This window comes from Tachyglossus aculeatus, chromosome 1 (assembly GCF_015852505.1).
Source record: "Tachyglossus aculeatus isolate mTacAcu1 chromosome 1, mTacAcu1.pri, whole genome shotgun sequence".
In the NCBI taxonomy this organism is placed as follows: Eukaryota; Metazoa; Chordata; class Mammalia; order Monotremata; family Tachyglossidae; genus Tachyglossus; species Tachyglossus aculeatus.
This window is the reverse complement of record NC_052066.1, coordinates 134,054,101-134,080,649: the sequence shown is the minus strand read 5'-3', so window position 1 is coordinate 134,080,649 and position 26,549 is coordinate 134,054,101. Positions and strand designations below refer to the sequence as shown.

General features: G+C 42.3%; 1 protein-coding gene across 3 annotated transcripts in view; it reads right to left on the bottom strand.

The window, feature by feature from the left end:
- The window catches only part of HMGCLL1 (3-hydroxymethyl-3-methylglutaryl-CoA lyase like 1), a 200,724-nt gene that overhangs the window by 2,163 nt on the left and 172,012 nt on the right, over window positions 1–26,549 (bottom strand). For all 3 annotated transcript variants that reach the window (XM_038746535.1, XM_038746544.1, XM_038746551.1), the window contains one exon: window positions 11,774–11,899. In XM_038746535.1, the coding sequence (XP_038602463.1) occupies window positions 11,774–11,899 (126 nt within the window). The remainder of the gene's footprint in view (window positions 1–11,773; window positions 11,900–26,549) is intronic.

Below are 26,549 nucleotides of genomic sequence, written 5' to 3'. Positions count from 1 at the left end.
GCTCTCATCCTATCCTGTCTGGACTACTGCATCAGCCTTCTCTCTGATCTCCCATCCTCGTGTCTCTCCCCACTTCAATCCATACTTCATGCTGCTGCCCAGATTGTCTTTGTCCAGAAACGCTCTGGGCATGTTACTCCCCTCCTCAAAAATCTCCAGTGGCTACCAATCAATCTGCGCATCAGGCAGAAACTCCTCACCCTGGGCTTCAAGGCTCTCCATCACCTCGCCCCCTCCTACCTCACCTCCCTTCTCTCCTTCTACAGCCCACTCCGCACCCTCCGCTCCTCTGCCGCTAATCTCCTCACCGTGCCTCGTTCTCGCCTGTCCTGCCATTGACCCCCGGCCCACGTCATCCCCCGGGCCTGGAATGCCCTCCTTCTGCCCATCTGTGAAGCTAGCTCTCTTTCTCCCTTCAAGGCCCTACTGAGAGCTCACCTCCTCCAGGAGGCCTTTCCAGACTGAACCCCTTCCTTCCTCTCCCCCTTGTCCCCCTCTCTATCCCCCCCATCTTACCTCCTTCCCTTCCCCACAGCACCTGTATATATGTATATATGTTTGTACATATTTATTACTCTATTTATTTATTTATCTTACTTGTACATATCTATTCTATTTATTTTATTTTGTTAGTATGTTTGGTTTTGTTCTCTGTCTCCCCCTTCTAGACTGTGAGCCCGCTGTTGGGTAGGGACTGTCTCTATGTTTTGCCGACTTGTACTTCCCAAGCACTTAGTACAGTGCTCTGCACACAGTAAGCGCTCAATAAATACGATTGATTGATTGATTGACTCTTTGATAAAAATGATTTGCATAAATGGCCTGATTTTGTTTTTTGTATAGGACTTTCATTATTCCAAAGTACATTCATATCAATTCATCCTGACAATATCATTAGGAGTTAAGGAAAGGTTGGTATAATTACGTCTGTTTTACAGATGAGGAAACTAAGGGACAAAGTTGTTAAGTAACTTGCCCAAGGTCAAACAACAGAACCAGTGGCAGAACTAGGGCAAGAAACTGGGACTTTTGAGTTCCAGACACTATTGCTTTCTACTAGATCACATGCTTCTCTCAAAATTCTGTTTGTTTGTCTCTCAAAGAAAGGAAGGATAAATTCCATTTTATCATAACAGCAGGGATCTGGTCTCAAAAGTTAATGGAATGCTTAATGCTTTATTTTCTATAGCCATAAAGCACTTTATAGCAAAGGGTATATTGTTAGAAAACATATAGAATATTGATTTTTCATCATTTGATTTTATCAACAATTTCCATCTTTATGAACTCTTATAGGACATTGAATTTTAGTCAACCCCTCTAATTTGGAAAAGTTATTGAATGATCTTAAAACATATATATCTAAAGCAGTTGTGCAATTTTAAACATTTTAAATTATTTGGATCAATTGTAGTGACAGGGTAGGACACTTGATAAAGGCCCAGCGATGCACTAAAAGGAACATCATTCTGGATATTCTGGACAAAAATGTTTGACTCCTTCACCCACGGGTTAAAAAGAAAACTTCCATATGATTGGCTGTATAATCTCTCAGCTCATAATTATCATCCAACAAATGCTCACATGGGAATGATAAAACTTCATCATCGACCAGATCCCTTCACCACCTCCAAAGAATGCAATTTTTAACAGCCATTTAAATGGTACCTGTTGAAATAATGAAAAAGGAGGAGAAGGTTGTTTGCCCTGCTCTCTACTTCTCACTTTAAAATGACAAGCTGAGAACGGAAGTTTCAGCACTGCTTAAGATGTTTCTGACTAAAAAACATGACCCAGAAGAAGAATGCAACTACTTTTCCTGCTGAGATCAACTCTTCCAACTCTTCACCTTTTCCCATGGATCCAAGATCAGAAGTCTTTCAATGCTACTGAAGGCACAAGTTTGCCTAACAGTTGAAGACATTCAGAACCAGGTTAAGGTTCAAATATATTTTCTGTTGTTGTACATCTATACTTGAAAAATGCACAATATTAAATAAACATAATGGATAGCATGCGATGCTATTAATTCTAAGGCCCTTGGCATGATGCATGGGGACCAGAAAGGAGAGGCATCTTTTGCTTGATTGGAAGAAAAAGAAAGTCTAAATAGGAGAAGTGACATAGATAAGGGACTGATAGCCCTTAAACAGAGTTCCAAGCAGGCAGCTAGACAAGGGTAAAGCAACATATTGTAACAGTATAGGAAGAGCATCAACAAGGAGGCCCAAACAGCAGACAAAGGGAGAAGAAGAAGAAGAAGAAGAAGGAGAAGGGGGAGGAGGAAAAGGAGGGGAAAGTGGGAGAGGGATGAAGAAGAGGAGGAGGAGAAGGAAAAGGAGGCGGAAGACAGCAGCAGGAAGAAAGGAGAAGGAGAAGGTAGAAAAAACAAGCAAGAAGGAAAGAGAGAAGGAAGGATAAAGGGGAGAGGAGGAAGATGAGAGGGCTCCCCTAGAGAGGTGGGTTGTTAGAAGACACCATATTTGCCAGGACCCTCATTCTCTAGAGTCAGTGTAAGGGAAGGCCCTTGCTACTGGCACTACGCTTGGAGAAGAGACGCTGAGAATAGGGGCGCAAGGATACACCACCTTGAGAAAGTCCTCTGAATTCAGAACTCCATTGCCTTAGCCACCAGTTTGCCCCCAGCAGAACCCTTATCCAGAATGGAAGAGGTCAAACCACATTCCAATTCCCTTTCCCAGTCTCCATTAAGCCACTTCAACATGTGGAAAGGTCAAACTTGTAATGTGGCCATGGGAGGGATCAAGAAAACCAGGGAACTGATCCCTGCTGGGAACATAAAGATAAATTCTTCTGGAACAAGGTAAGGAAATCCCATTTAAGAGCAGTACAGATTTTCATCTTTTCATCTGACAGACTCCTTGAAAATGTGAACCTACTGTGCCTGACCCCTCCTAAGTAAGTAGCCAAGGAAAAGGCTCAAGAGCAAGAAGCTAATTTCATTTTGGATTGTTGTAGGTATTTGGACAGTAGAGAGTCCTTTTCTAAGTCCACATCTGAAGGGGAAGATGGGCCAGAAGAGACAATGATGGAATAAAGAGAAAAGAGAATAGCATGGTTGGACAGCATTGATCATTTCTGCTTTCAGCTTTCACTTTGAGCATGGCGGTTGAATGCTTTTGCTCATGAAGAATGGACTTACAAGGCATGTAGGGCACATGCAGAGGAGGCCTTCCAGAGGAGGCCTTCCATGACTAAGCCCTCCTTTCCTCTTCTCCCACTCCCTTCTGTGTCACCTGGCCTGTTCCCTTTACTCTACACCCCACCCCCAGCCCCATAGCACTTATGTGCATATCTGTAATTTATTAATTTATATTAATGTGTATCCCTGCTCTAGACTCTATGCTGTTGTGGGCAGGGAATGCGACTGTTTATTGTTATATTGTACTCTCCCAAGTGCTTAGTACAGTGCTGTGTACATAATAAGTGTTCAGTAAATACAACTGAAAGAATTGAATGGAAGGAGGGTGAACAGTATGTAAGGACCCTGATACTTTTTGTGGTACTTGTTAAATGCTTACCATTTTCTGAGCACTGTACTAAGCCCTGGGGTAAATACAAGATAATCAATTAGGCACAGTCCTGGTTCCATATGGGGCTTGCAGTTTAAAAGGGATGATTTTACCACCCTTAAAGTTTACTTAGCCCCATCTGCTTCTGTTAGAAAGAAAAGTGTGTGATGTTGGGATGATTTTAAACAGAGTCATGGAAGGTAGGTTCAAAATGAGTTGTAGAGGAGAAACATAGGTAACTGAGGAACAAAGAAGTTAAGCGACTTGCCCAACCTGCCACAGCAAACCAGTGGCAGAGTAGAGATTAGAACTCAGATCCTCCTGGCTCTCAGGCCCCTGTTGTATCCACTTGGCCATGTTCCTTCTTGTGTGAAAAGCACTGACTTTCATGGTGAGTAAACTGAGGGAGTAAAGTTTTCTGTATTAGAGCAGAAAGGGAGATTTGTTGAGGATTACTAGCTGCTACTGCTCGAAATGGTTCAGATGGGAACTCTGAGAGGATACATATTTGCCATTGGTGAAATAAGGCGTTGGAAAATGTTTTAATATAATCTGCAGTAATAGCAAGACTAAGAGTAAAGAATAACAATAAAAAACACTTGGCATTTTCACTTTTAAATAATGTGATTTGTCTCTAACGTTTTATGTACATTAGATTTCAGTCATGAAGTTCAAAAGATTCTTTCTCCTTGTTCCCCTTTTCATTGAGACAAGGTTTGCAATTAACAGTTACAAATTGACTTTGCTCCATTATCATCTTTTACAATCCCTCTGAAGGATATGTTTAAACAAACATTAATTATTCTTGATGGCATAGCCATTTTGAAATTCCTAATGAGTGTTCAAGAGACAAGGTGTCCCTTTGCCTTACTTTTAATGGATAGTTTGTTACTAATTTGGGAGCATAAGTGCACAAGAGCAAAGCCAAGTACAAATGTGAACATTAGTTAAGATATTTTATAAATGTGCTAATGTTGAAAAAAATATGGAAGGATTTTGAGTGGTGAGTGGCATATCTTAAAATCATTAAACCTGTCCCTGGCATTTAGTGGCAGCATTTTGCATGGTGGCTCTGCTAGCAAACATTTGTGATCTCCCTTTCCAGCTGCATTAAGATTATAATATACTTGCTTTAGTTGGAACTGTTCAATCAATCAATCAATGGCATTGATTGAGTGATTAGTGTGTGTAGAGCACTGTACTAATTGCTTGGGAGAAGATAATACAACAATATTGGCAGACACGATCCCTGCACACAACAAGCTTACAGCCTAGAGGGTGAGAGAGACATTAATGAAAACAAAGATATTAAAGATGTGTACATATGTGCTATAGGGCTGAGGGTTCTCCTCATCTCTCTGGCCATTCATTCTCAATATCTTTTGCAGGCTCCTCCTTCCCCTCCCATCCCCTTACTTTAGGGGTTCCCCAAGGTTCAGTTATTGGTCCCCTTCTGTTCTCTATCTACACTCACTCCCTTGGTGACCTCATTTGCTCCCACGGCTTCAACTATCATCTCTATGCTGATGACACCCAAATCTACATCTCTGTCCCTGCTCTCTCTCCCTCCCTCCAGGCTCACATCTCCTCCTGCCTTCAGGACACCTCCATCTGGATGTCTGCCTGCCACCTAAAACTCAACATGTCCAAGACTGAACTCCTTGTTTTCCCTCCAAAACCCTGACCTCTCCCTGACTTTCCCATCACTGTTGACGGCACTACCATCCTTCCCGTCTCACAAGCCCGCAACCTTGGTGTCATCCTCGACTCCGCTCTCTCATTCACCCCTCACATCCAAGCCGTCACCAAAACCTGCCGGTCTCACCTCCACAACATTGCCAAGATCTGCCCTTTCCTCTCCATCCAAACCGCTACCCTGCTCGTTCAAGCTCTCATCCTATCCCGTCTGGATTACTGTATCAGCCTCCACTCCGATCTCCCATCCCCCTGTCTCTCCCCACTTCAATCCATACTTCACGCCGCTACCCAGATTGTCTTCATCCAGAAATGCTCTGGGTATGGTACTCCCCTCCTCAAAAATCTCCAGTGGCTACCAGTCAACCTACGCATCAGGCAAAAACTCCTCACCCTCAGCTTCAAGGCTCTCCATCACCTCGCCCACTCCCACCTCACCTCCCTTCTCTCCTTCTACAGCCCAGCCCACACCCTCCGCTCCTCTGCCGCTAATCTCCTCACTGTGCCTCGTTCTCGCCTGCCCCGCCGTCGACCCCCAGCCCACATCATCCCCCTGGCTTTCTAGACTGTGAGCCTACTGTTGTGTAGGGACTGTCTCTATATGTTGCCAACTTGTACTTCCCAAGTGCTTAGTACAGTGCTCTGCACACAATAAGTGCTCAATAAATACGATTGATTGATTAATTGATTGGAATGCCCTCCCTCCGCACATCCGCCAAGCTAGCTCTCTTCCTCCCTTCAAGGCCCTACTGAGAGCTCACCTCCTCCAGGAGGCCTTCCCAGACTGAGCCCCCCCCTTCCTCCCCTCCTCCTCCCCCTCTCCATCCCCCCACCTTACCTCCTTCCCCTCCCCACAGCACCTGTATATATGTATATATGTTTGTACATATTTATTACTCTATTTATTTATTTATTTGGTTTGTACGTATTTATTCTATTTATTTTATTTTGTTAATATGTTTTGTTTTGTTCTCTGTCTCCCCCTTCTAGACTGTGAGCCCACTGCTGGGTAGGGACCATCTCTATATGTTGCCAACTTGTACTTCTCAAGTGCTTAGTACAGTGCTCTGCACACAGTAAGCGCTCAATAAATAGGATTGAATGAGTGAATGAATGAATGAATATCAAGTGCCCAAAGGGCTCACATCCAAGTTTATAGGTGACACAGAAGGGAGAGGGAGTTGGGGAAAGAAAGCTTAATTGGGGAAGGCCTCTTGGAGGAGGTGTGACTGATGTGATGTGAGATAAGACTTGAAGGTGGGGAGAATGGTGTTCTGGCATATATGGAAGGAGAGGGGAGTTCTAGGGCAGACGAAGGATTTGGGAAAGGAGCTGGCAGTGAGGTAGTCAAGATCGGAGCACAGAGAGCAAGCTGGCACTAAAGGATGAACTGTGTGGGCTAGGGAGCAGTAGATGATCAGTGAAGTAAGGTAGGTAGTAAAGGTGATTGAGCATTTTAAAACCGACAGTAAAGAGTTTCTTTTAGATGTGGAGGTAGATAGGCATCCACTGGAGGTTCTTGAGGAGTGGGGAATTTTTTTTTATTTTATAAAAAAATAAGCTTGTTAGCAGAGTGAAGTATGGACTGAAGTGGGGAAGAGACAGGAGGCAGGGAAGTCAGTGAGAAGACAGATGCAGTAATCAAGGCAGATTAGGACAAATGCTTGGATCAGCATAGTTTGGACAAAGGAAAGGGTGGATTTTAGGGATGTTGTAAAGGTAGAATGGACAGGATTTGGGGACAGATTGAATATGAAAGGGAGGAGTCGAAGATAATACCAAGGTAAAGGGCTTGTGAAATAAGCTCACTGTGGGCAGGGATATGTACAGCAACTGTTCTATTATAATCTCCCAAGCACTTGGTAAAGTGCTCTGCACACAGTTAGCACTCAATAAATATCATTGATTGATCAATAAGGAAAACAGTGGAATTGTCTACAGTGATGGGAAAGGTAAAGGGAGGAGAGGATTTGGGTGGGAAGATAAGAAATTCTGTTTTGGACTGAATTGGAGGTTTTGGCAGGACATCCATGTGGAGATGGCCTGAGGGCAGGAGGAAATGTGAGACTGCAGAAAAGGGGAGAGGTAAATTTGGGAATCATCTATGTAAAGAGGGTATTTGAAGCTATGGCAACTCAGCTTTGAGGGATCCTCACTGTCAGAGGCAGAGGAGGAATCTACATAAAGGTTTGAAAAGGGGCAGTCAAAGAGAAAGGAAGAGAACCAGTAGAGGAAGGTGTCAGTGAAGGCAGGATTGGATAATGTTTCCTGGAGATAGGGGTGTTTGTTCCACAGTATCAAAGGCAGCTAAGAGGCCTAGAATGATTAGGTTGGAGTAGAGGCTGTTGGATTGGGTGAGAAGAAAGTCACTGGTTTCTCCAGTAGATGAGCCTCAGTTAAAACTCCAGTGGGGCAACGTATAGATCAGTAGTGTGAAATCTTAAAAAATTCAAAATTTAAAATGGTAGTTTTCTCAAGTTGATCTTAGGGTGTAAGAAAGGAAGGTAGTGTTGCCTAATGAGAAGAGTCAGGAACTGGGAGTCAGAAGCCCCAGGATCAAATCATATCTCTGCCACTGGGCTTTTCTATGACATTGGGGAAGTCATTTAATTCATTCATTCATTCATTCATTCAATCGTATTTATTGAGCGCTTACTGTGTGCAGAGCACTGTACTAAGTGCTGGGGAAGTACAAGTTGGCAACATATAGAGATGGTCCCTACCCGACAGTGGGCTCACAGTCGAGAAGGGGGAGACAGAGAACAAAACAAAACATATTAACAAAATAAAATAACTAGAATAAGTACAAGTAAAGTAATAAATAGAGTAATAAACACGTACAAACATATATACACATATACAGGTGCTGTGGGGAACGGAAGGAGGTAAGGCGGGGGGATGGAGAGGGGGAGAAGGAGGAGAGGAAAGAGGGGGCTCAGTCTGAGAAGGCCTCTTGGAGAAGGTGAGCTCTCAGTAGGGCCTTGAAGGGAGAAAGAGAGCTAGCTTGGTAGATGTGGGGAGGGAGGGCATTCCAGGCCAGGGGGATGACGTGGGCCGGGGGTCGACGGTGGGACAGGCGAGAACGAGGCACGGTGAGAAGATTAGTGGCAGATGAGCGGAGGGTGCGGGCTGGGCTGAAGAAGGAGAGAAGGGAGGTGAGGTAGGAGGGGGCGAGGTGATGGAGTGTCTTGAAGCAGAGGGTGAGGAGTTAATTTAATTTAATTGAAATTAATTTAATTCTATTCTAAAATAGAATATAATAGAATTCTATAGTTCTATTGATCTATTTTGATGGTATTGACACCTGTCTACTTGTTTTGTTTTGTTGTCTGTCTCCCTCCTCTAGACTATGAGCCCGTTGTTGGGTAGGGACTGTCTCTGTTGCCAAATTGTACTTTCCAAGCACTTAATACAGTGCTCTGCACACAGTAAGCTCTCAATAAATACGACTGAATGAATCAATTTAATCTCTCTTTCCCTCAATTTCCTCATTTGCAAAAGGAAGATAAAATACATGTCCTCCCTACCACTTAGATTGTGAACCCCATATGGGAGATGAACCTAATCTTATCTTCCTATCATGTTTCTAACCTAACAGAACAGTGTTTGGCACATAGTAAAAACAATACATTAGTAGTAGTAGTAGTAGTAGTAGTAGCAGTAGTAGTAGTAGTAGTAGTATTGCTGTTGTGCCCTAAGTTTAGTGGAGTGCCACTGGGAGAAGAGTTTGGGCACATAGGAAATTCTGGATACTTGAATTCCTTTAGGTTTGGTCCCCTGGTGGCAAAGTGCTTCAGGGAAATCCCAGATCCAAATTTGAAGAGGGTGGGGCTCTTCAGACCTTCTAAACAGGCCTGTGTCTCATCCCAGGAACAGATCCCTGTTGGCACTAAACTACTTGTTAGCTTAATTAAGTTGCCTTAGAAGTTGGAATGCCATTGTTTGCTCGTAACAAATCTTGTTTCAGTAATCATGTCGTTTACTGAGTGTTTATTAGGTACCAAGCATTGTGCAAAGTACTGGGGTAGAAACAATAAAATCATACCAAACACAATCCCTGTCTCATACAGGACTTGGAATATTTTACAAATGAGGAAACTAAGACCCAGAGATGTTATGTGATTTTGCCCAAAGTCAAACAGTGGGCAAGGGACAGAACAAAGTTTCAAACCTGGGTCTCCTGACTTTAAGCCACAAGCTTCTTCCACCAGGCCATGTTGGTTTTTAGAAAACAATCTTAAGACTTGGAGGAGAGTCTTGGAAGAGTGGTAAGCATGTCTTACCACATACCATCTCAGTACTTGTGAGGACTGTATCATTTATCTTTTTTTTTTTAAGTGACACTAAGAAACAGTTTTTGATTTGGGAAGGAAAAGAAAATCTCTGAACTAGGTCATGAGACACATGTTGCCTAGTGGATAGAGCATGGGTCTGAGAGTCAGAAGGAGCTGGGTTCTAATCCCAGCTCCACCACATGACTGCTGTGTGACCTTCAGCAAGTCACTTCACTTCTCTGTGCCCCAGTTACCTCATCTATAAAATGGGGATTAAAACTGTGAGTCCCATGCGGAACAGGGACTGTGTCCAACCTGATTAGCTTGTATCTACCCCAGTGCTTAGTACAGTTCCTGGCACACAATGACCACTTAACAAATACCATTAAAAAATAAACTTCTGAAACCTTCTATTGCCTGTTGAATTGGTGGGCTCATTACATGCCCAATGTCAAGGAAAGGAATCAGAGCCTTCTTAATAGTAGTGACTATTTTTCTGTGTATTGAGCAACTGAAGGGGTGGAAGAGGGAAGAGAAGAAGCACAGGACATCTATGCCCCTGGAAAAAGTCTCCATTTCACCTGACCTGAACTGTACTGACCTCTCTCCCTCTCTGTAGTCTTTCATTTCTTCCTGCCTTCAAGACAACTCTACTTGGATATCCTCCCATCACCTCAACCTTAATATGAATAAAACAGAACTTCTTATCTTCCCACCCAAACTCTGTCCACCCCATGACTTTTCCATCACTGTAGATGGTAGCACCATCCTTCCAGTCTCACAAGCCCATAACCTTGACATTTTCCTTGACTCCGCTCTCTCTTTCAATCCATATATTCAATCCATCACTAAATCCTTTAGGTTCTACCTTCACAATATGACTAACATCTGAGCTTTGCTCTCCATCCAAACTGCTACCACATTTAATCCAAATACTTATCCACTAAACACTTATCCAATTAAACACTTGATTACTGTACCAGCCTCTTGCTGACCGCCCAGTCATTTGTCTCTCCCCTCTCCGGTCCAAACTTCACTCTGCTGCCCTGATCATTCTTCTACAAAAACGTTCAGGCTCTGTTTCCCAATTCTCAAAAACCTCCAGTTGTTGCCTGTCCACCTCCATATCAAACAAAACTCCTCACCATTAGCTTAAAAACACTCAATCACCTTGCCCGCTCCTACCTCAGCTGTGTGACTTTGGGCAAGTCACTTCACTTCTCTGGGCCTCAGTTCCCTTATCTGTAAAATGGGGATTAAAAGTGTGAGCCCCCCGTGGGACAACCTGATCACCATGTAACCTCCTCAGCGCTTAGAACAGTGCTTGGCACATAGTAAGCGCTTAACAAATACCAACATTATTATTATTATTATCTCACCTTATTACTCTCCTACTACAATCCAGCCAGCACACTTTGTTCTTCTAATGCTAACCTTCTCGCTGTACCTTGATCCTGTCTATCTTGCCTCCAAACTCTCATCCATGTCCTGCCTCTGGCCTGGAATGTTTTCCCTCCTCATCTCCTACAGACAAGTACTCTCCCACCCTTCAGAGCCATATTGGAGGGTCATCTCCTCCAAGAGGCCTTCCCTGACTAAGCCCTCCTTTCCTGTTCTCCCACTCCCTTATGCATAACCCTGATTTGTTTGCTTTATTCAGCTCCCATCCCAGGCCCAGGGCACTTATGTACGTATCTGTTATTTATGTATATTAATGTCTGTCTCCCCCTCTAGATTGTGAGCTTGTTGTGGGTAGGAAATGAGTCTGTTTATTGTTATACTCTACTCTCCCGAGTGCTTAGTACAGTGCTCAGCACACAATAAACAGTCAATAAATACCACTGAATGAATGAATGTATGCAGGAGGATTTAGACTCTGAGCCCTGTGTGGGACAGGAACAGTGTCCAACCTGATTACACTGTAGCTACCCCAGCTCTTAGTATTTAACCAGTAGCATAAAAGAGTGACTTCTATCTCTTAGGTAATTAATACTTCACTACAAGAATATCGAAGCTATTGACCTAAGGTCATAGACACTGACACTGTAATTCATGACCATAACCAAGTATTTCCTCCTGAGCATTTATCTCTGTAGTACTGATTATTAAGGTTGCTATTCAAAGATCATTATGGACCCTGCTTTCGAGAAGTTTACAGCTTTACAGGAGTGGGGATGTCTAATTCCTGCCTCCTTTTCTTGGGGACACCAGAGTCAATATGTTTATGTTAGAAATCCTGAAAGTATGTGTTGAGAATTGAAAGAAACTTACTGTATTGATTCCCAGACCATTAAGCATGTATATCACATCCTCTGTGGCGACATTTCCTGTAGAACCTTTTGCATAAGGGCAACCTCCCAATCCAGACACAGAGGAATCGACAACACTAATTCCCATCTGTGAAAGAGGTGAGAAAAAAATACACATCATTACTTTGAGAAGAGTTAAGCCTGCTGTGTTCAAATTGTGACATGTTCTTATTAATAGTTTGAATGGAAGAGGGCTGGTGAGGATGGTCTCTTTTAGAATTTGTAAAGCCGATGAAGAAATACAAGTTCATTAGGATATTTTGTTGAGTAGACTGTGAACATTATTTTAATAAAATATTACTGATTTGTCTGACTTTTCTAGGTTTTACCTGGGTGCTCTGCCCTCTGAAGGGAAATAATAATAATAATGGTATTTGTTAAGTGCTTAGTATGTGCCAAGCACTGATCTAAGCACTGGGGTAAACAGAAGGTAATCACGTTATCCCATGTGTGGCTCCCAGTCTTAATCATCATTTTCCAGATGAGGTAACTGAGGCACAGAGAAGTTAAATGACTTGCCCAAAGTCACACAGCTGACAAGTGGCAGAGCTGGTATTAGAACCCACAACCTCTGACTCCCAAGCCCATGTTCATTCCACTAAGCCACGTTGCTAATCTAAAAAAAGAAGGATAACTTTGTATTTGAGGATGGGAATAATACCTCCACACATTTGCCAAACTAGGTCTCTTCCTCCCTTCAAAGCCCTACTGAGAGCTCACCTCCTCCAGGAGGCCTTCCCAGACGAAGCCCCCCTCTTCCTCTCCTCCTTCTCCTCCCCTCATCCCCCCTCCCTCCCTCTGCCCTACTCACTTCCCCTCCCTACAGCACTTGTATATATTTGTACATATTTATTACTCTATCTTATTTATACATATTTAATTCTCCACTTATTTTATTAATGATCAATCAATCAATCAATCATATTTATTGAGCGCTTACTGTGTACAGAGCACTGTACTAAGCACTTGGGAAGTACAAGTTGGCAACATATAGAGACAGTCCCTACCCAACAGTGGGCTCACAGTCTAAAAGGGGGAGACAGAGAACAAAACCAAACATACTAACAAAATAAAATAAATGGAATAGATGTGTACAAGTAAAATAAATAAATAAATAGAGTAATAAATATGTACAAACATATATACATATATACAGGTGCTGTGGGGAAGGGAAGGAGATAAGATGGAGGGATGGAGAGGGGGGCAAGGGGAGAGGAAGGAAGGGGCTCAGTCTGGGAAGGCCTCCTGGAGGAGGTGAGCTCTCAGTAGGGCCTTGAAGGGAGGATCCGGGGGATGACATGGGCTGGGGGTCGATGCTGGGACAAGCGAGAATGAGGCACGGTGAGGAGATTAGTGGCAGAGGAGCAGAGGGTGCTGGGTGGGCTGTAGAAGGAGAGAAGGGAGGTGAGGTAGGAGGGGGCGAGGTGATGGAGAGCCTTGAAGCCCAGGGTGAGGAGTTTCTGCCTGATGCGCAGATTGATTGGTAGCCACTGGAGATTTTTGAGGAGGGGAGTAACATGCCCAGAGCGTTTCTGGACAAAGACAATCCGGGCAGCAGCATGAAGTATGGATTGAAGTAGGGAGAGACACGAGGATGGGAGATCAGAGAGAAGGCTGATGCAGTAGTCCAGATGGGATAGGATAAGAGCTTGAACGAGCAGGGTAGCAGTTTGGATGGAGAGGAAAAGGCGGATCTTGGCATTGTTGCGGAGCTGAGACCGGCAGGTTTTGGTGACGGCTTGGATGTGAGGGGTGAATGAGAGAGCGGAATTGAGGATGACACCAAGGTTGCGGTCTTGTGAGACGGGAAGGATGGTAGTGCCGTCAACAGAGATGGGAAAGTCAGGGAGAGGGCAGGATTTGGGAGGGAAGACAAGGAGTTCAGTCTTGGACATGTTGAGTTTTAGGTGGCAGGTCAGACATCCAGACGGAGATGTCCTGAAGGCAGGAGGAGATGCGAGCCTGGAGAGAGGGGTAGAGAGCAGGGGCAGAGATGTAGATCTGGGTGTCATCAGCGTAGAGACGATAGTTGAAGCCGTGGGAGCAAATGAGGTCACCAAGGGAGTGAGTGTAGTGTATATAGCTTTAATTCTATTTATTCTGATGGTATTGACACCGGTTTACTTATATTGTTTTGTTGTCTGTCTCCCCCTTCTAGACTGTGAGCTCGTTGTTGGGTAGGGACCGTCTCTATTTGTTGCCGATTTATACTTTCCAAGCGCTTAGTACAGTGCTCTGCACACAGTAAGTGCTCAATAAATTCTATTGAATGAATGAATGAATGAATAAGATGCTAGTAGTCTATTTAGATGGGGATAGAATAGTGGCAGGGAAAAGAAAAATCAGCTCCCCATCCTACTTTCCCCAAACTTCCAAATGCAACTGCAGTCAGGAACCTGGGATTATATAAGGAAAAGAGTTATTCACTAGAACCTAAGGGTGACTTCTGAGGTTTCATATCAAGTTAAATGCCATGCAAACCTACAGTGTTTATTTTGCATATTATTCAGGAATATATATTCTGCTACTTCACCAGGGAAGCAGCATGATCTAATGGAAAGAGTACAGGCCTGGGAGTCCAAGGACCTGGCTTCTAGTCCTGGCTCCACCACATACATGTCTGCAATGTGATATCAGGCAAGTTGCTTAATTTCTTTATGGCTCAGTTTTCTCATCTGTGAAATAGGGATTAAATCTGAATCTCTTCTGCTTAGATTGTGGGACAGAGGACTGTGTCCAACCTAATTATCTTGTATCTACCCTGTTCTTAGCACAATGCTTGGAACACTAAGCACTTAATAAGTTTTACTTGTACTTTTACTTTTACTACTCTATTTTATTAATGATGTACATATAGCTATAATTCTATTTATTCTAATGGTTTTGACACCTGTCTACTTGTTTTGTTGTCTGTCACCCCCTTCTAGACTGTGAGCCCATTGTTGGGTAGGGACTGTCTCTATATGTTGCTGACTTGTACTTCCCAAGTGCTTAGTACAGTGCTCTGCACACAGTAAGTGCTCAGTAAATATGATTGAATGAATGAAAATATATTTCCAGGAAGCCAAATACAAGATGACCAGATTGATATTTGCACCTTGTTCTTAACCATTGCAGCTACAAGGAACTCCTTTTTATCCTTAGCCCATATGTGCATATGTGCATCTCACTGCCCTACTTTCAAGTACTATTTTTATGTTAACTATTCTTTAGATAGTTCTACAGTGGACTTTAAAGTCCCCTCTATCCTGTCTTCTCCCCAGATTTATCATCTTAATCTTGCCTCTGGACATTACATTATCCCATTCCATTGAACACCTCTTTGTAACCCTACAACTAACATTTACCTTTCTCTACCTGCACAATCTTCATCCCTAGCTATGTCTGTGATCTGCATCCTCCCTTTAATGAATCTCATTAGAATACTTAGCTTGGGTCCTCAGTGAAAGTACAATTTGCATAAGAGGCATTTAGTGGCTTGACAAATTTTTCTGGGTGTCATCTAAAATCTACAAATTTTTAGTAAAAGCAATGGAACTTTGACCAAGCATGGGGTCAATTCCCACTACCAATCATATGATACAAACTGATGCTGGTCTGGTGCCCAATTCCTGCTCATGGTCCGTGGCCATGGTGCTCCCCAGTCCCGGAGTTGCATCTGCCTTAGACCACTACTGGCCGTGGGGCATTTATTTTTTGTCAATTTTTTAAATGCAAAGAAAATGAATGGGAGCCTTCTCATTCCATCCCCTCTAAACACCCCAAGGCTGGGGCTAGAGGTTGTGGGGTCTGAAGATGAATGGCATGTGGTCTTCTGTTTTCCCTGCTCTGAGTTGATGATTTGGCAGCCCAATCCCTCCTGAGGAGCTGGGAGATCCCACAGCTGCAGTGGCCCAAACTGGAGTTCCCATCTCCTGCTACAAGGGTCAGCTCCAGGTTCACCCCCCCATGCTTCAGTTCTGGAGGAAACTGTGTGCATGCACTTGTGCCCAGTGGACCATCCACTCCCTGTGCATGAGTCCCTTCCTCCTATAGAGCTCCATGGAAAATCCCATCTCCCTCTTCCCTGGCACCACCCCTTGCTCAGAAGATCAAGACTTAGTAATTTAAACTACGAGTAGATCAATCAGTAGACATTAAAAACTTCCCATTTGTCATACCATCTTGAAGAATTTCATCTGAATAATGTTTTAGACAGCAAAATGCTCCAATCTGTCATGAAACCTTAGCCTTGCCCAACTCATTTCACGCTGCCTTTCATTTCTCCACAAACCATTCTGTTGGCTAAACACATCACTGCATTACATGCCCACAAAATTCACTGAGCTAGTCCATTTTGGCTTTTTATTACAGTTTGCTCATGACAGTAGTGTGTTCCATTTGCATATCTCATTACATGATTCCATTAAAGTGTATCTTTTATTGGAATTTGTTAAATGCTTATTAAATGCATGGCGCAGCACTAAGCACTGGGGTAGATATAAGATATTCAAGTTGGACACAGCCTGTGGCCCACATGGGGCTCACAGTCTTAATCACCATTTTACAGATTAGGTAGCTGAGGCACAGGGAAGTTAAGTGACTTGCCCCAGGTTACACAGTTGACACGTGGTAGGGCCAGGATTAAAACCCAGGTCTTGCTCTATCTACTAGGGTACACTGCTTCTCATTGCTTTACACTATTATGTATCTCATAACAGGGTCCCATTCTAGAGTGAATTTGAATCAATCAATCGTATTTATTGAGCGCTTACTATGTGCAGAGCACTGTACTAAGCGCTTAACAACCGCAGGGGTTCTTAGGAGTGTCCTGCTCCCTTGCAAAGCCTCTGAATTGGGAACTGGACAATTAGCTGAACTGGAGTAGAGAGAATGTTTGAGGTTCTGGTCCATTTGACTGCGGAACCATCAGTATCATCAACAGCACTTAATGAGTGCTGATTGGATACTGAGAACTGTATTGGGAAATCCTTTGTGTGGAGCAACTGTATTAGATGCTTGGGAACTATTATAGGCATGAAAGACATAGTCCGTACCCTCAAATAATTCACAATCAGATGGAAGAGTCGAATGGACACAAATGATAAAAAATACAAATGAATAATAATTTGTGAATGGGTGGAATACCCTGGAAGATGAAGGATTAGACAAGGAATTCTTCTTGGGAGGCGTTATTTTAGAAGAGCTTTGAAGGAAGGCAGGGATTGGTTCAGTGAGGGGAGAGGCAAAATCATAGTGAAAACATGGTGCTGGTGGTCTGAGTATGTGTGTGGTGGCTTCTTGGGGAACATACTTTTGATATGCAGGCTTGGGTCATGGGTTAAAATTCTGGCTCAGCTGCTTGTCAGCTGTGTGACTTCTGGCAAGTCACTTAACTTCTCTGTGCCTCTGTTACCTCATATGTAAAATGGGGATTAAGACTGTGAGCCCCAAATGGGACAACCTGATCACCTTGTATCCTCTCCAGTGCTTAGAACAGTGCTTTGCACTTAGTAAGCATTTAACAAATGCCATCATCATCACTATTGTTATTATGTGCTGTTCCCAGAGTTGTGAGAGCAGGAAGGGTGGAGATGGTGGAAGGGAGGTTTGTCTGAAGCATCCAAGGTTGGGTAAGTTCTTAAGATATCCCTTTCTGATTCCTAGGTGATGAGGTTCATTGATGGGTTTCAGTAGTATTCATTAATATTAGATAATTCAAATTATCCATGACATTCCAATTTATGGTATACATTGGAAGAAATTTTCAATCTTTATCGATCAGATTATTTCCATCTCTGAGTCCTTTTGTTGCCCCTAAGTAAAAGCATTTGATTATTTCCACCAGTGAGATCACACTGTTCTCTAATCAGTAATTGCTTTGCTTAAACCAAACCACATATAGCCAATGCTAGCCCCTCCGGGGTATGGGACGCGTTAAATTGCCTTTTATGTTGACAGAAGGATTTCTACTTAAGTAGATCCCTTTCTGAAACATAAAGAAAGTGGTGGAATCAGAACCATTCCAAATGTGAAAGTCATCTTAATTCCCGCTACACTCTACTGAAAGTTTCACATCTTTGAAAAAAAAAAAAAAGGCCCTCTGCCTTTGTCATTAATTAAAACAGAAGAGGCTTGATTCATGGCCTGAAGTAAAATTCCCAGAGAACGCTGAAGAGGGCCAGCCACAGAGCTAGACACTCTTCCAGGCAAATGTTTCCCAGGGCAGGATTCCAGACACACACCATGGTGTGACAAGCAGAACCCTGCAGAGGTGTTACATGAACCCACATATTGCAATTTAAACATGCCAATCCTCTCAGTGAATGAGATACCAAAATAGTCTTTCACCGATGCTCATTTGACTCAGATAATGGAGTATTCAGGCTTCTATGTGACAAACAAATTTGAAATGTTTTTACTGCAGAAGTCACAGAGTGAATGCTAATTCTTTTTCCACAGATTACCTCATTCCCACCTAAAAAGGCAAGACCAAGCAGTACATTTGTTCTAGTTTATTGAATATAGCAGCTTATATCAATGAGTTTGAATAGAGATATTGAATTAGAAGCTTCCTGATAAGAGAAAAGTGTGTAGAAGAGCACACGTACATGCTAGGGATAAATTGCAAAAGGAATCCTGTGTTTAGTTCTTACCCATTTCACAGCTTAATTAATGATCTGGGAGAAAATAGCACAGTTGTGAAATGTATAGATCATACTAAATTTGGAAATAGTACAAACACTGGGAGAAGGTAAGAGAAAAATAAAGAGCTTAGAATAAAAACATTCATCTTGGAAAATACAAACCAATACAGCTGGAGAAAAATAATCTTCAGTACTGCTTTCTTGCAGGTGAAGAAAATTAGAAAACAATTAAATTGAAAAGTGATGACAGTAATACTTTGTATTTTGGTGGTCTGTATAGGTCAATCTCATTATTCTAGTCAGAAAATTAGGATGTGAAAATAAAATTTCATTTAAAATCAGTTAAAGATAAAATAACTACATTTCAGGGTGGAAGGAATATTTATAGCCAATAGCATTAGTTGGGAAGAGATTGGCCTTTCTCCACCTTGGTTCACCAACATTTTGAATGAAATGAACAAAGAAAACACCAGAATCATTCAATCCGATTTGGTGTTTGATAATGAGGTGGTAGCCGCTTTCACTAAATAGCTTAAAGCTTTGTATAGAAATAATCTAATTTAACTTTATGACAGTGTGCAGGTCATCAGATCATCAACTAGCAAAGTACCTACATGTGCACAGTGTGGAAAAAAACAGATTTGAAATTTTCTGTCCTGACTTTTGATCATACTCAACATCAAAAGACAGGGCCTGATTCAAAAAAATAACACTCTGGAATTTGGGGATCACAGTAAGGAAATGCTCACAACTACACAGCTTCACTGTGTAGAAAAATATGAGGAGAATACATAATATTCATTCATTCAAGTGTATTTATTGAGTGCTTACTGTGTGCAGAGCACTATACTAAATGCTTGGGAAATGCAAGTTGACAACATATATAGATGGTCCCTACCCAACAATGGGCTCACAGTCTAGAACGGGGAGACAGACAACAAAACAAAACATGTAGAAAAGTGTCAAAGCCGTCAGAACAAATAGAATTAAAGCTATATGCATATCATTAACAAAATAAATAGAATAGTAAATATGTACAAGTAAAATAAATAGAGCAATAAATCTGTACAAATATACACAAGTGCTGTGGGGAGGGGAAGGAGGTAGGGTGGGGGGGATGGGGAGGAGGAGAGGAAAAAGGTGGCTCAGTCTGGGAAGGCCTCTTGGAGGGTATGGACTCTCAGTAGGGCTTTTAAGGGAGGAAGAGAGCTAGCTTGGCAGATGTGTGGAGGAAGGGCATTCCAGACCAGGGGGAGGACATGGGCCAAGAGTCGATGGCAGGACCGGCGAGAACAAGGTACAATGAGGAGGTTAGCGGCAAAGGAGCAGAGGGTGCAGGCTGGGCTGTAGAAGGAGAGAAGGGAGGTGAGGTAGGAGAGAGTGAGGTGATTGAGAGCCTTGAAGCCGAGAGTTGACAGGCAGCCACTGGAGATTTTTGAGGAGGGGAGTAACATGCCCAGAGCATTTCTGTACAAAGATAATCCGGGCAGCAGAGTGAAGTATAGACTGAAGTGGGGAGAGACAGGAGGATGGGAGATCAGAGAGGAGGCTGATACAGTAATCCAGTTGGGATAGGATGAGAGATTGAACCAGCAAGCTAGCGGTTTGGATGAAGAGGAAAGGGAAGATCTTGGCGATGTTGTGGAGATGAGACCGGCAGGTTTTGGTGACGGATTGGATGTGTGGGGTGAACGAGAGAGTGGAGTCGAGGATGACACCAAGGTTGCGGGTTTGTGGGGTGGGAAGGATGGTAGTGCCATCTACAGTGATGGGAAAGTCAGGTTGAGGGTAGGGTTTGGGAGGGAAGATAAGGAGTTCAGTCTTGGACATATTGAGTTTTAGATGGCAGGCAGACATCCAGATGGAGATGTCCTGTAGGCAGAAGGAGATACGAGCCTGTAGGGAAGGAGCGAGAGCAGAGGCAGAGATGTAGATTTGGGTGTCTTCAGCATAGAAATGATAGTTGAAGCCATGGGAACAAATGAGTGAGTGCAAGGGAGTGTGTGCAGATAGAGAACAGAAGGGGACCAAAAACTGATCCTTGAAGAAACCCTACAGAAAGGGGATGGGAGCAGGAGGAGGACCCTGCAATGAAGACTGAGACTGAATGGCCGAAGGGATAAGAGGAGAACCAGGAGAGGACGGAGTCTGTGAAGCCAAGGTTGGGTAGTGTGTTGAGAAGAAGGGGGTGATCCACAGTGTCGAAGGCAGCTGAGAGGTCGAGGAGGATTAGGATAGAGTAGGAGCCATTGGTTTTGGCAAAAAGGAGGTCACTGGGGACCTTTACAAGAGCATAATAGAGAGCATAATACTCAAGCAACTGCTATATAGTGAACTAAAAGGGGGTGGGAGTAGGGGAGCAGAATAATGAATAAAGGCAGGGTGATGCACTGTCTCGTCTTGCCTGCATCCAACCCTGTGTTTTCACATTAACTCAGTGCCTGGAAACCCCTTTTAGACCCAGAGCACAGCCCTCCTAAAATCCAACTCATTCCAAACAGTGTTTCATTCATTCATTCATTCATTCATTCATTCATTCATTCATTCAATCACATTTATTGAGCACTTACTAAGCGTAGAGCACCGTACTAAACACTTAGGGGAGTACACTACAACAATAAATCAACACAGTCCCTGCCCACAACAAGCTTAGAATCTAGAGAGGGGAAGACAGACATGAGTACAAATAAATAAATTACAGATATGTACTTATGTGCTGTGGGCCTGGGAGGCAGGAAGAATAAAGGGAGCAAGCTGGGGTCACACAGAGGGAGTGGGAGAAGAGGAAATGGAGGGGGGCTTAGTCTGGGAAGGCCTCTTGGAAGAGATGCACCTTCAATAGGCTTTGAAGTGGAGGGGAGAGAAATTGTCTGTTGGAATTAAGGAGGGTGGGCATTCCAGGCCAGAGGCAGAATGTGTGCTACGGGTTGGCAGCCAGAAAGGTGAGATCGAGGCACAGAGAGAAGGTTAGTATTAGAAGAGTGAAATGTGAGGGCTGTGAAAGTTCCTTGTGAGCAGGGATTGTGACTATCAGCTCTATTGTATTTGTACTTTCCCAAATGTTTAGTACAGTGCTCTTCATACAGTAAGTGCTCAGCAAGAGAAGCAGTGTGGCCTAGTGGATAGAGGATGGGCCTGGGAGTCAAAAGGACCTGTGTTCTCTTGCCTGCTCTGCCACAAGTCTGCTGTGTGACCTTGGGCAAGTCATTTAACTTCTCTATGGCTCAATTACCTCATCTGTAAAATGGGGACTAAGACTGTGAGCCTTATGTGGCATGTGGACTGTCCCCAAACTGATTTGCTTGTATCTACCCCAGCACTTGGTACAGTGCCTGGGACATAATAAGCACTTATGAAATACCATATAAAGATGAATAAATATCACTGATTGATTGACTGAATACTTTTCATTACATTAAGTCTTGCACATACATTTAACAGTAACAATAATTGTATTTGCTGAGCACTTATTAGGCACCAAACACTAGGGTAAGATACAACACATACAGATCAGACACAGCCCTATTCCACAATGGGGAATCACTAACTCTCCATTATCTTGTCTTGTCTTATGCTGTCAAGTCATCTCCGACCTATAGCTACACAATGGACACATCTCTCCCAGATTGCCCCACCTCCATCTGCAATTCTTTTGGTAGTGATCCATAGAGTTTTCTTGGTAAAACCACAAAAGTGGTTTATCATTATACAGATGAATAAAGTGAGGCAGAGAGAAGGTAAGTGGCTTATCTAAGTTCACAGCAGGTGCTCTCTCATGCACCCCTTACATCCGATCCGTCACCAAAACCTGCCAGTCTCACCTCCGCAACATCGCCAAGATCCACCCTTTCCTCTCCATCCAAACCACTACCTTGCTGGTTCAATCTCTCATCCTATCCCGACTAGATTACTGCATCAGCCTCCTCTCTAATTTCCCATCCTCCTGTCTCTCCCCACTTCAGTCTAGACTTCACTCTGCTGCCTGGATCATCTTTGTGCAGAAATGCTCTGGGCTTGTTACTCCCCTCCTCAAAAATCTCCAGTGGCTCCCTGTCAATCTACAAATCAAGCAAAAACTCCTCACTCTTGGCTTCAAGGCTCTCCATCACCTCAACCCCTCCTACCTCACCTCCCTTCTCTCCTTCTACAGCCCAGCCCACACCCTCTGCTCCTCTGCCGCTAACCTCCTCACTGTACCTCGTTCTCGCTTGTCCCACCATTGACCCCTGGCCCACGTCCTCCCCCTGGCCTGGAATGCCCTTCCTCCACACATCTGCCAAGCTAGCTCTCTTCCTCCCTTCAAAGCCCTTCTGAGAGCTCACCTCCTCCAAGAGGCCTTCCCAGACTGTGCCCCCTTTTTCCTCTCCTCCTCCCCAGCCCCCGTGCACTACGTCCTTCCCCTCCCCACAGCACCTGTATATACGTTTGTACAGATTTATTACTCTATTTATTTTACTATTACATATTTACTATTCTATTTATTTTGTTAATGATGTACATTTTGCTTTAATTCTATTTGTTCTGACGACTTGACACCTGTGCACATGTTTTGTTTTGTTGTCTATCTCCCCCTTCTAGACTGCGAGCCCGTTGTTGGGTAGGGATCGTCTTTATATGTTGCCAACTTGTACTTCCCAAGTACTTAGTACAGTGCGCTGCACACAGTAAGTGCTCAATAAATACGATTGAATGAATAAATATGAATGAATGAATGAATGAATGAATGAATGAATGAAAGTGCCAAAGCTGGAATTAGATTTCAGCTCTACTAACTCGCAGGCCCCTGCTCTTTCCATTAAACCATGTTATTTTTCTGCCCATCATCAGCAGTTGTAAATATATTCAAACTTCAGAGGAAGTATCTTGTGATTCCATTGTACTTCTGAAGTACTTACTTATTCTAGTGCATTGCACTCTGTGGGTACTCAGTAAATACTGGTACTACTATTGCTACTACAAAAAGAACATTGTTTATTTGCCCTACCTTGAAGGAATCCTATGAGATCTCTCTCAGTAACTTAAGAAATTTCATTCAGGATATTCCAGTCCTCAGAATTCATGCCTTTAAGTGGCTCTATAGCTGTCCCCAAAATTTATTCTACTTTTCTGCAGGTGCAGGTGCAAAGGGAAAAAAATGTATTTTTTATCATCTTCTATAGGGTATTGAAAGAATAAGCAATTATGGGTTCCATCAGGGGATAAGCTTTCTAGAAATCCTAAAAGGGAAGTTAAATTTATCATGAATCCATGAGGGACAACAGTGTTAACCTTAGACATGCATCTGAAACTGTTAGCCATCTTCTCTACATTCCCCAAACCACTTCTGCTTTTCATTGCAAACAGCTGCTGATGGAGGTGAGAGACACAGAGATACTCCCTCAGCCACCAGAGAGTTGTTGCTGCTAAAGCTCCTAAAATCTTTCCAATCTAGAGAATTTAGCTTTCCTTCATCTGAGCCCCCTGGATACCAGACAAAGATTATTCTTCCCTTAGAACCAACGTTGGAAATGATGGAATTATTTTCTTCCTTACTTTTCTGTTCTTTGGGACATGCAACCATACACTATTGAATACACAAACAAGAACGTGGTTGAGTAAATGTCTTCCCTTCTTGGAAAAAAAATTGAATGACATTTAAAAAATTAAGTTTTCAGAATGTAGCATGGGTCTCTTCCCTTCCCCCATGTAAATTACATGACTCCTTTTAATACATCTCTAATAAGCTGTTCCTGAAGTGAAGATGAGTGGTTGTAACAGCTGCATACATCTGTTAACATAAAGAGCACTTATTTTGCATAGCATAAGCACATGACAATAGTTATCTGGCTCGCACCCAAAATCAATGCAGCTTGCCCCTGACATGGCCTCAGTTGAAGGACTCTGAAAAATGGATAGAAAGTGCCTTTAAGACTACTTTAAGAAAGTGAAATACTGCTTGGTAATACATTTTACTGTGAATTTGCATTTCATTTTTCTTCTAAGTACTTTGAAGTGCTTAATGTAGAATTCCCTATTTGACCTTCCAATATCTCTAGGAGCCAAGTATTTGAGAAGGATCATTATCCCCATTTTTCTGTAGGGAAATTGAGAAGAGAGAAGTTGCTATTTTCTTCTACTGTGCAGAGCTAGCCTAAACAATCAGGTATCCTGAAAACTAACCTATAGTAGGATCCTGTCCTATCTACATAGTGCAGCCTATACAATAGTAATTATTGAATCTGAATTTCACCTAGGATGAAAGGCTAAAATTATACTTAGCTACTACGTTTTTGGAGACTGGGGGAAGGAAGAACCTATTTCTAGTTCAATGTTTGGTAAAGTGAGAGTATCATATTTATCTCAATTTTAGACTATATAATGGGATTAAAAACTATGAAGATGATGTGTGACCAATTCAATCTTTAGAGCTTCTTCAATAATTTATCCTTGCCTATTTTTCTATTACATAAACGTTTATTCTTAAAGAATCCACCACTGATGGCGAGATTCACTTTTAATCATTCTATGTGGTTACAAATGCTAGTACAAGACCACACTGTCACCCCAAATAAGCTGTTTTTAGTTAAGTTATATTTGTTGTTTTCAGCTTCTTTCACCTTTTTGTTGCATGCATCTCCTGAAGCTTTTGTTCAAAACCAGGTGGTCCTCTATGGATTTCAATGTGCCATGCAGACCTGCCTTGCTGCAGTGTGCAGTGTCCTCCCAGGTTTCAGGTGTGATGCATCACTGTCTGATGTTTTGTTTTATTTTATACTTAAAGTATTTTTTTCTCTGCCATCTTATTTTCAGTAGTCTAATTTCAGCTCACCATAGATTAATGGTTTGAGTTTTCTAATACTGCAACAATTATGCCCACCATAAAGGAGTCCTAAGCAGATCATGACCAGGGTAAGGGTTTTGTAGACAATTTGACAGGGATGAAAGGGAAGTTATCTTTTTTTTTCTTTTTTTGGGAGGGGGGGCTAGATAAAAATTGGGTTAAAATTTTTAAAATATCAAAAAATATTGGCTTTTGTTTAGCTTCTAATTATAAGCATCACATACAATAATAGTTACTTGACAACTCTTTCTTTGGTAATATTACTTCTCTCTGGTATTTGCAAATAAGATATATGAGTAAACAAAAAAGGTCAATGGCATAGCTTTCTGTTGGCATATACATAGTAATATTTAAGAAACTAAGAGAAGGCTTCACATTCCAGGTTCAATCAAGTCTTGATAATAACTAACTTTTGATTTGGAGGAGAGAGTTCACTGTCAGTATGATATGAATGATATATAAGAAATTTTTTTAAAATTTAGATGAGTAATACTTTCCTAAGATATCTTTATATTCTATACAGAGTGGGAAAACATCACTCCTCTGGGGAAGAAAAAATGTTCTTTTAAAAATAATCAAATTTCCCAGAAACCACATTCCAAAATATATTTTGATTTTAATGCTGCCAATGTGGAGACATTGATTATGCATCACACAAACATGCTAAATTGGCATAAGGCTATCTGGCAGAATTAAGAAGAATTTATCAACACTTTAAATCTATTTGGCAATGAAAATTTTGTGAAATTAAAAATTAAATGTCAATTTTAAAAAATGATTTGCTGCTTAGAAATTAGATTCAATGGTGTAAACTACAAAAATTCTCAACCTTAAACATGGCAAGGTGCTGAAGACATATGAATACATTGAATAGTTGTGGTTCTGGGTGTGTTGGGGTTTACAGTCTATAGTTAAGTTATTCCTGGAAGAGATACTAAAGAAATAAGTTATAAGAAGCTACACATTAGTAACCAGATCTTTTTTTAATATTTTGAGTTTTGACTACTGCTGGGGCTTGGGGATGGTTTAACTATTCTTTTCAATTCCACTGGGAGATTATGTTAAGAAGTTTCTGAAAATGATTTGGTCCTATCTGTTAGAAGTATGGTGCCCATGGAGAGCATTTTAACATATTTGGTTTGGGTTTTCAAGAGATCATTTGAGTTTTTTTCCCCACATTCTTCCCATTTCTTGTAAGTCATTTCCATTTCAAATACATCATTCACCAAGTAAAGTTCTTATTGGTTCTCTTTTTTTTTCATGGAATAAGCTGAATATGTAGAAAAACAGAG